General features: G+C 39.4%; 1 protein-coding gene across 1 annotated transcript; it reads right to left on the reverse strand.

Annotated features, from left to right (window-relative positions):
- Positions 1 to 10,561: 10,561 nt before the first annotated feature.
- On the reverse strand, positions 10,562 to 11,164 carry LOC131317490 (uncharacterized). The gene has a single exon (XM_058347038.1). It carries the CDS (start codon positions 11,162 to 11,164, stop codon positions 10,562 to 10,564), a length of 603 nt encoding a protein of 200 aa, XP_058203021.1.
- Positions 11,165 to 11,433: the final 269 nt, after the last annotated feature.

Consider the following 11,433-nt stretch of genomic DNA (forward strand, 5'->3'; position numbering starts at 1 on the left):
ATTTTCAGAATTAATGAATGATAATTTTCCAGCAGTTTTTCTTGGCAGAATAATGCCCATGAATAAAGGTTAATGCTGGCATTTGCACCTGCCATTCATTCTGGCAGTTTCGTGTATTGATTATCCCCTATTCAAGGCTGAGAATTCAATTCCCGTATTCAATTTTTGGTTGATTTCAAAGGCTCCTGAGCAGTATAAAAGGGGTAGTCCTCTCTTCATTCTGCACCAGCAAATTCAGAACTTCAACAGCTCCGAAATTCGTTCTTGTGTGAGAGAGAGATAGGTAGTAGTGAGTTCGCCAAGGCGGTCGACGGTGGTGTTCCGACAGCTTGCGGTATAGCCGAGCCAACCCTGGGAGGAAGACGCCGAACAAGATCCTACAACACCGACGGTAGGCGGCAAATCTTTCTTAAGGAGACTGTGGTATCACACAGGACTCGGTTTGATTTTCTGAAAATTCAGTTTGTATCTCGTCTTTATATTTTGTCTACTGTTATTGTATTTTGTAAATTGATTCAATCTTGTAATTGTATCATTGTTAATGAAATTGTTCTCTGGAATTATATGTTATGCCGAAATTTTTCCCAACATGATCTTCTTCTTCTTCGCTGAAGATGATAAGAACCATATCTCTCTCTGTAATCTTGCATATCTCTCCTTGATTGTATCCTAGGATTAGGAGATTTGATTGTAACTTTGACTGTATCCTAGGATTAGGATTAGGAGATTTGATTGTGATTTCCTTGATTGAAGGAGATCTTGATGTACTCTTGTGTATATAAGTCAGTGAAGCCAGTACATAAGATATCACATTCAAAACCAATTCAATATTTGTCATGGTATCAGAGCAGTAACGCTCCTGCAGACCGTTCTTTGCTCAAATCAAAGCTATCCATTTTGATAGCTTTCTTTTCATTCCGATAGCGTTAAGATGGGAGATAAAGACCTAGTCACCAGCTCCCGTTCTTCGGATTCTAAAGAGTATGAGAACTCTTCTCATCCTTTTGTATCTCCATCCTTCTGATCAACCTGGGGTTATGTTGGTATCCCAGCCATTGATAGGCGACAACTATACCACATGGAGTCATGCTATAGTCATGGCATTAAGTGCCAAAAATAAGGTGGGTCTCATCGATGGATCCATTCTCAAACCAGCCCAGACGGATCCACTTTTCAACCAGTGGATTCGTTGTAATAACATGGTTACTTCTTGGCTATTCAACGGCCTCTCTAAGGATCTAGCTGCAAGCGTCATTTACTCCGAATCAGCCGAAGCAATGTGGAAGGACCTTAAGGAACAATTTTCCCAGACTAATGCGCCTCATCTTTTTCAAATCGAGCGTGAGATTCATGATCTCACACGGTACACGATGTCTGTCGGCACATACTTCACAAAGCTGAAGGGTACGTGGGATTAACTTAATGCACTTTCCCCTACACTCTCATGTTCTTGTGGGGCCATGACGAAGGTACTTGAATACCAAAGACGTCAAAGGACCATGAAATTTCTTATGGGACTCCATGAGTCCTATTCCACGGTTTGAGGGCGGATCTTGTTAATAGAGCTACTCCACACCATCAATAAAGTTCTCACTGCTTGTACAAGAGGAACGACAAAGGGACATTGTTTTTTCAATCCATATCCCTGAAGTTGCTGCTCTTGTGTCCAAGAGCAGCACTAATAATGGTCAAAGGAATTTCAAGAGCACTGACAAGAAGAAAGGAGGAACACATGATCGACTGACATGCGAGCATTGAAATTGGGTCGGTCACACAATGGACAAATGTTATGCTCTTCATGGATATCCACTTGGGCATTGCCTTCACAAAGCTTCCTCTAGTGCTACTGCTAACCAAGCAGTCCACTCGGCCATTGAAAAGAAACATTTTGGAACAAACTCCTTTCCATTCACTTAAGAGCAGTGCCGTCAAATTTTAGCTCTCATTCCTAAGTCCCCACATGTTGCTAACCAAGCAGGTAGCAATGTTTCTATTTCAAATCTCTCAGGTAATTCCATCTGCCTCTCGTCCATTACTGATTCCACTTCATGGATTTTTGATAGTGATGCAACAGATCATATGATTAAGTCATCTTCTCTTCTTAGTTCCATTCAATCGCTTGGAAATAGCACTGTACGACTTCCTAATGGGATTACCTCTCCAGTAACACATGTTGGATCTGTGGTCATTTCACCCACGTTGACTCTCACAAATGTGTTACGTGTGCCATCTTTCCAATTCAACCTTATTCCCATTAGCAAACTTTCCAAGGAATCCAATTGTTTGCTAATTTTCTCCTCTAATTCTTGTGTCATTCAGGACCAACGCTCGAGGACGATGATTGGGATGGGTAGAGAACGAGATGGGCTCTACTATTTCACTCTTCCCATGTGCGCTTCATCTCAGTCCAATCAATCTAAGTCCGTACTGTGGCATGACATCTATCCAATAAATGTTTGAATTTCCTTTCTCGCAATGTTTCAGGGATTCCTTGTTATGATATCCAACTTTGTTCTATTTGCCATTTGGCTAAACAACGAAGAAATCAATTTCCATCAAGTACTATATCCACATCTGCACCATTTGAATTATTGCATGTTGACATTTAGGTAAGGTATCGAACAAGTTCCATCTCTGGAGCTCACTGCTTTCTTACCATTGTGGATGATTTTACCCGTTGCACTTGGGTCTATTTGATGAAACACAAATCTGAAACCCGTTTCAACGGTAAATCCTTCATTCAATTGGTTGAAACACAGTTTAACTATCAGGTTAAGAGCATCCGTGTTGACAATGGCTTGGAATTTATAATGCCTACTTTTTATTTTGAGAAAGGGATAATGCATCAAACTAGTTATGTAGTTACCCCACAACAAAATGGAGTAGTAGAGCTCAAACATGGCCATCTCTTGAATGTTGCTTGAGCATTATTATTCCAAGCTAGTTTACCTAAACAATTTTGGGGAGAGGCTATTTTGACTGTCACCTATCTTATTAATCGCACTCCTACTCCCATATTGTCTGGAAAAACTCCTTATGAGATGTTCAATGTTTCACCCTCCTATAACCTTCTTAGGGTTTTCGGGTGTCTTTGTTTTGCTTTAAACCACTATCTTAAACCTCGTAAGTTTGATGCTCGAGCCAAACAATGCATTTTTCTTGGGTATATACATGGGCAAAAAGGCTACAAGGTGTATGACTTGGAAACCGATACCATTTTTATCTCCCGTAATGTGATTTTCCATGAGACTCAGTTCCATTTTTCGCATGGCACGCACACACATCCATTTTTTGATCACCAGGCATCACCTTGTCCAATTCTTGACAACAATTTGTCCCCATCAATAGAACCACTCCATGAATCTGCTAAAAATTCTGAAATTGAACAATGTGTTGGCTCCTCATCCGACTCACCATTGCCATCCTTGAATGTCCTTATTAATTCTCATGATCCAACTCTAGTGGTCTCACATGAGATTGTCTCGTCAAGACCTCATTGACCCACTAAATAGCTAAGTTATTTACAGGATTATCATGTAGGTACCGGTCTCCCCTCTCACCCAGCTCAACCTTCCAACTCGACTTTGGTCACACAGGTTAGCACTGCTTATCCCTTGTCAAAATTCATCTCTTATCATCGTTACTCATCTAATCATAGAGCCTTTATAGCATCTATATCTGTTGGCCAAGAACCGAAATCCTTTTCACAGGCTGTCCATGATCCCAAGTGGCAAGAGGCAATGCAAGCTGAAATTCAGGCACTTGAAGCTAATAACACTTGGACGCTAACCCCTCTTCCACCAAGGAAACGTCCCATTAGATGCAAATGGGTGTACAAAATAAAGTACCATGCCGATGGTACCATTGAGCGCTACAAAGCTCGGTTGGTTGCGAAGGGATACAAGCAAAATGGGGTCTTGATTACAAGGAAACTTTTGCACTAGTGGCAAAATTGGTTACTGTTAGAGTGTTACTTGCTCTAGCAGCCATTAATGGTTGGTACTTACATCAACTCGACGTCAACAATGCTTTTTTGCATGGTGATCTTGATGAAGATGTTTACATGGCTCTCCCACAAGGTTTTGGACGAAAGGGGGAGACAAAGGTATGTAAACTAAATAAATTCCTTTACGGACTGAAACAAACATCATGCCAATGGTTCCTCAAATTTTCAGACGCTCTTCTTGCTGCTGGTTACACTCAATCCAAAGCTGATTACTCTTTATTCACCTGCTCCAATGGTGCCTCATTCATAGTAGTCTTCGTTTATGTGGATGACATTATTCTTGCTCGAAATGACTTGCAATCTATCAACAGTTTGAAGACCTTCCTTCAGAATCAATTCAAACTCAAGGATCTTGAGAATCTCAAATACTTTTTGGGAATAGAGGCTGCTCGATCAAAGAAAGTTATATTTTTATCGCAAAGAAAATATACTCTTGATATTCTTAAGGATATAGGATTTATGGGAACAAGGCCAGCAACATTTCCTATGGAGCAAAATCTCAAGCTACCTTCAGCTGATGGGGTCATTTTAGAAGATCCTTGTTCCTATCGTCGATTAATTGGAAGGTTGATTTATTTAACCGTTACTCGACCTGACATCATGTATGCAGTGCACACTTTAAGCCAATTTATGGACAAACCAAGAAGGCCACATCTTGAGGCATCCCACCGTATCCTAAGATACTTGAAACAATCTGTAGGTCAAGGAATATTTTTATCATCAACAAGTTCAGTGCAACTAAAGGCTTTTTGTGACTTAGATTGGGCCAGCTCCAATGAAACATGTAAGTCTATGACTGGGTATTGCATACTTCTTGGGGATTCCCTAGTTTCGTGGAAGTCCAAGAAGCAAACAACCGTCTCACGATCATCGGCTGAAGCAGAGTACAGGTCTATGGCTGCTACATGTTCCGAGATAATGCGGCTAAGATATTTGTTGGAAGACCTTCGAATTAGTCACCCCCAGCCTACGACTCTTTTTTGTGACAACAAGGCCGCACTTCACATTGCCACAAATCCAGTGTTCCATGAGTGAACTAAGCACATCGAAATAGATTGCCATCTAGTTCATGACCCTACAGCTCAACAGCCTGCAGATATTTTCACCAAAGCACTTGGTGCCAAGCAGTTGCATCACTTAGTCTCCAAGTTGGGCATTATGGATATTCATGCTCCAACTTGAGGGGGAGTGATAAGAACCATATCTCTCTGTAATCTTGCATATCTCTGCTTGATTGTATCCTAGGATTAGGAGATTTGATTGTAACTTTGACTGTATCCTAGGATTAGGATTAGAAGATTTGATTGTGATTTCCTTAATTGAAGGAGATCTTGATGAACTCGTGTATGGAGTATAAGTCAGTGAAGCTAATACATAAGATATCACATTCAAAATCAATTCAACATTTGTCAGAAGAAGCGGAAGACGACATTGTTTTCGGTGTTGGTTGTGAAGGATTGAAAAAGAGGAAAACCCTAACCCTAGATTTTTAGCAGAGGGGAAACAATGGAAAGCACAAGAGGCGTGTGTGTTGAAAGATGTTGAGGGGTCGTGTATTTATAGAGCTGGGGAAACCTAAATAGAAAAGGAAAAGAATTTGGGAATTGATTTTAACACTCCCCTTTATACCATCTACACACCTTTTCTTTTTCTTTTTCAGTCTTTATTTAGTGTGAATTTACTATATTGTTTCTTCATTCATGTGTGGAAAAGTAATTTTATGACAGGGTAACAATGAAATTTCACATGAATAAGGACAAGAAAAGGAGTGTAAAAATCACTCTCCGAGAATTTACCTTCACCAAGTTGTGTAGGTGTTTTGGTAATTCCCTAATATATTCATCTAATGACATAAATTCCCTAATATATTTTTTCGGGAAAATAGGAAAAATATATACATTCTCCAAGTTGCATAGGGTTTTAGGTTTCTTTTTTTTTTTGCAGGGATAGAAATTTCATCTAAGACGGTTGCTCGAATTAGTATGTACAAATTGGGTAGTTTTAATCCGTATTTTTTTAAGTGAACGGCATTGGATTGTCTCGCAATCTATTTGGAACTCACGGTAAGAAAAATTAAAGAAAAATATTTAGGAGAGAAAATTGAACACTGGTTAACTGATACTATTTGCTATTTCTTTAAATTCTAAAAAATCGGAGAAATAAAGTTTATATTGTTTTATGTCCAAATTGTGTGTTTGCTAAAATGACGAGGTGGGTGAGGGAGAAAATCAATTATTATTCAACCACAAATACTTATACACATATTTTACACTCACATCTTTTGGTTGGGCCCTAATATGAATGTGAGTATTTGTGTAAATATTTGTGATTGTAAAATGATTAGAGAGAAAATAGACCGCATTTAGTACTTTACTTCGCAATTATGAAACAAACCGACATTGTAGTTTGTGTAACGCCCCGATTTTTGGGCACGTTAATTAAATCATTTTTTTATTGATTTAATAATTCATAAAACTGATATATAAGAAATGAAATTTTATTAAACAGAGTTTAGCAGCGGAAACCTTAAAGACCAAATTCAAACCTACTTAATTATCTTACAAACCAACAAAATGAAATAGAGTTTGACAAATGTGATAACACTTATGAAAATCTAAATAAAAGTACGTCAATTTAAGAGAGCTTCTAAGGGTATGGCCTCCAAGGCTCAACAAACTCTCCTTCCTTAGTTGAGAGGTCTTCACCATGGTACTATTCATCTTGCTGCGGATTCTGTTCCTCGGTCTCTGTATTACCTGGCATGAAACGTCAGCCCAACGGCACTATAATGAGTTTTGAAACTCAGTAGATAATCTCAACCCTACTAACCCCTTACCTTACAATTAGCAAATCAACAATATAACAATTCGCAGGAGGTATAGAATGATAACACATTGTCATTTCCTTCACTATCCATTATCTTACATGAAATCTAAGGATTCTCTTCACGAGATCCTTTCCTCCCACATCCACCAACATTGACCTTCCCATGGAATAACTCTCCATGACAGCTCAGCATTAGGGGTCGCACTATCTTATTGTCAGGATCCTTTACCGTCTCCCAACTCTACAAACTGGGTACTATACCGTATTAAGGGATCCTTTACCGTTTCCCAAAACACTGTACCTGAAGTCCTTTACCGTCCTTCACACACACACTGGGCACTATACCGCATTTAGGATCCTTTACCGTATCCCAAATCTTGTACCCGGAGTCCTTTACCGTCCTCCACATACACACTGGGCACTATACCGCATTTAGGATCCTTTACCGTATCCCAAATCCTGTACCCGGAGTCCTTTACCGTCCTCCACACACATTGGGTACTGTATCGCATTTAGGATCCTTTACCGTATCCCAAATCCTGTACCCGGAGTCCTTTACCGTCCTCCACACACACATTCACTGAGTACTTTACCGTACTCGGGGTCCTTTAGCGGCACCCAACATCCTTGATCAACTTTACCATTTTATCCATTACTTAACCACGTCTATGTGTTCACTACTCGAACCACCCCAGCGAACCTAAGTCCATTCTAGCACGTACAACATGATACAATCAACAACAGCTCAAACACGATACATTTCAATGAGACAACAATATAAGTTTTAATATGGTGCGAGAAAGTAAGGCGTGTGGTGTTTTATGAGCGGGCTGATGCCCTTAAATTGTTATGTTTATAATAGGGAAATTTTAGCAAATAAGTAATTTAATAATTTTTTAAACTTATACATCATGTTATTATTTCTCTGATTGTCAAACATTTACTTTCCAGTAAATTAAACATGTTCTACATCCACAATGTATTTACTGAAGTTATGAACTACACAAAAATTTTATTAAAATATTTGGGCCTTTGTTAACAATTAATAAAATAACACTACAAAATAAATAAAATAAATAAAAAATAAATTTTATTCTTCTCTAAACTTAATACTTTTAGTTACTAAATCCTTTAGAGGTTAACATAAATCACAGATCCCTAAGAAATAGTCATAAATGTATCCTAAAAGTTTAAAATTTTAGCACAGGAGGTAAACAATTAATTCCACATAATTTAGGATCAAATTTTAGCACAACTAAAACACATGGGGTAAACTGTAATTCTGAGAGATGGGGTTCATGATGACGTCAGTCATCTTCAACGGGTACTGTACGCAGGTATACATATATATACATATATACATATATATATATAACATATATCTATATGGTTTAATCCGAAACTTTGACTGGGTCGTGTGGTCAATCCCAAGATCGAAAAGGGGCTTATTATACCTTTCCGGAATCGTCTCGACAAGACGAACAAGATGAATGGATCAGATTTTCATATGAATAATTTCACGAAAAACGCAGATCTGAACCGAAAACGAAAATTTTTGATTTTTGATTTATTTACAATGCACGGGTTTGTTTCTTTTCAATTCCCATCATTATAACTAATATAATAACACATTTATATACTTAGGAGAAAGTAGAGAAGAGATTAATCTACCTTAAATCCGGCCGAAATAGCAAGTAAAATGGAACTGACGAAAGCAGGAAAAAGGCAAACAGAAATTTAGAGAAGAAAAAGAAGAACAGCCTGGGAACCGGACTGTTTTTTTTTGGGTCTTTATAAGGAAGTGAGAGAGAGTGCAAGTGTAGAGATAGTAGGAGTGTGGGGGATAAGTATAAGAGTGATAGAATGAAAAAGGGTAGTAAGGTACGGAAGAGATAAGAGCAGAAGCCATAATTTGTGGGTTACTGATGGCTTTCAAAAAAAATCCCTGTGTACATGGACGGGTATGTATAGGAAAGGGGAAAAAGTAAAGATATCTTCTTTACCTATTTATATAAATCTAAGGTATGCGTAATGTATATGCACGATTAATTAAGCACTGTTTTCCTTTTCTTTTCTTTTTTTTACTACTATTATTATAAACCTAATCATACATTTAGATTGATTAACTTAGTTAATTAATTATCGGATTAGAAATTAGCATTTCCAATTTTTTATTTATTTAAAAAATTTTAGGAGTGTTACAACCTATCCCCCTTAAAAAAAAATTTCGTCCTCGAAATTAAAGTATACCTTCTGCTGGAAATAGATACAGGTAGTTGGTGCGCATAGTATCGACTCTCTCCCATGTTGACTCCTCTGTACCCCGATGTCGCCATAAGATCCTGACGAGTTTTATCGTCTTACCCCTGATATTCTTCTCACTATAATCTTGTATCTTGATAGGTTGTTCGTCGAAGGTTGTGTCTTCATTAAGTGTGACCTCCTCCCAGTTGAGTACGTGAGAGAGGTGTGACATATACTTGCGAAGCATAGACACATGGAAAACGTTGTGGACTTTGTCAATTTGTGGGGGCAGGGCTAGGCGGTAGGCAACCTCTCAAATGGTCCAATATACCTGGGCGATAGTTTCCCCTTCTTTCCAAATCGGATAACTCCTTGTCGTGGCTTGATTTTAACAAATACATGCATGCTTTAATCTGACTCCTTGTCGTGGCTTGTTTTTCGTCTTATTCTTTTCAATTTGTTCCCCGTAACGGTAATAGGGTGGCTAATGCTATAGCTAAATATGCCCTATCTTTAGATTCCCCGTTAACTTGGCAAGGGAATTTTCCGAGTTGGGTTCACAGGGAAGCTACTTTTGATGCTTCATCTTTGCATTAATAAAATTACCATTATCGATTGGAAAAAAAAAAAACAAATACATGCTCTCCAGCTGAAAGGATAGTGGTCTAGTCCTCTTGTCAGCGTAGCTTTTCTGTCGGCTCTGAGCGGTCAAAAGTCGTTGGCGGATGATTCTGACCTTTTCTGTTGTCTCTCTAACAAGTTCTGGTCCCAATAGGCTTGCTTCTCCTAGCTCAGTCCAACAGATAGGGGATCGGTAGGGTCGTCCGTATAGGGCTTCGTACGGAGCCATCTCAATGCTGGCCCGATAACTATTGTTATAGGCAAATTCGACTAACGGTAAATGACATTCCCAATTTCCCGTAAAGTCCAGGGTATAGGCACGAAGCATATCCTCTAAGGTCTGAATCGTCCTTTCGGTTTGTCCGTCTGTTTGAGGGTGAAAGGCTGTACTCAAACGAAGATCTGTTCCCAATGCTTTCTGCAGACTTTGCCAGAAATTTGACGTGAAGCACGGGTCGCGATCGCATACAATTGATACCGGTACCCCATGCAGTCGTACAATCTCTTGAATATAAAGTCTACTGAATGATTCCATGGTATCCGTCATACGTACAGGAAGGAAGTGTGCTGACTTAGTCAATCGATCCACAATTACCCAAATGGCAGTGTTGGATTTAGGTGATCGAGGTAGTCCTGTGACAAAGTCCATAGTAATGTGCTCCCACTTCCATCCAGGTATCGGTAATGGTTGAAGTGTTCCTCCAGGTTTCTGATGTTCAGCTTTAACTTGCTGACAAGTGAGACATACGGAGACATATGCTGCTACATCCTTCTTGATTCCGCTCCACCAGTACTGACGACGAAGATCTTGGTACATTTTTGTACTTCCTGGATGTACGACAAAGTTGGAATGGTGAAACTCCTTCAGTACGGCTTCTCGAAGTGTACCAATGTCAGGTACAAAAATTCGTTCTTGGAAACGGAGACTCTTGTCGGAGTGAATTCCCATCCTGCTGATGCTTTTCCAGTTGATAGTTGATATCTGATGAAATCAAACTCCTGTTCAAAGGTTTGGGCCAACCGAATTTCTCGATGTAAAGCAGGTGTGGCAAACAAAGCAAAAAGGCAGGCTCCTCCTGCACTTACAGTAGGTTGAAGTCTAAACTCATTAATGGCTTCCATCATTTTCCATTCCTTGATAGCCATACTTGCCAATTGTCCTCGAGTTTTGCGACTGAGAGCGTTAGCAACTACATTGGCCTTCCCAGGGTGATAAGACAACATGAAACTGTAGTCCTCTATGTATTCCATCCACCTCCTTTGCCTCATGTTCAGCTCCTTCTGAGTGAATAGATACTTCAAACTTTTGTGATCAGTGAACACCTCGAACTGTTCTCCGTACAGATAGTAACGCCAGGACTTAAGGGCAAATACTACTGCTGCCAGTTCCAAATCGTGAGTTGGATAATTCTTCTCATGCGGCCTCAGTTGTCGGGATCCATAAGCGATGACCTTTCCATTTTGCATGAGCACAGCTCCCAATCCATCTTTGGATGCATCACAGTACACTGCATATCCCACGTTCCGCTCGGGAATGATTAGTATGGGGGCGTTGGTCAATCTCTTCTTGAGTTCTTGGAACGATTTCTCACATATTTCGTTCTATTCAAACTTAACCCCTTTCTGGGTCAGTCGTGTCATTGGTTTTCCCAAAATTGAGAAATCTTGAATAAACCTTCTGTAGTAGCCATCTAATCCCAAGAAACTTCTAATCTCAAACACCGTTGAGGGTCGTT

This window comes from Rhododendron vialii, chromosome 2a (assembly GCF_030253575.1).
Source record: "Rhododendron vialii isolate Sample 1 chromosome 2a, ASM3025357v1".
Classification (NCBI taxonomy): Eukaryota; Viridiplantae; Streptophyta; class Magnoliopsida; order Ericales; family Ericaceae; genus Rhododendron; species Rhododendron vialii.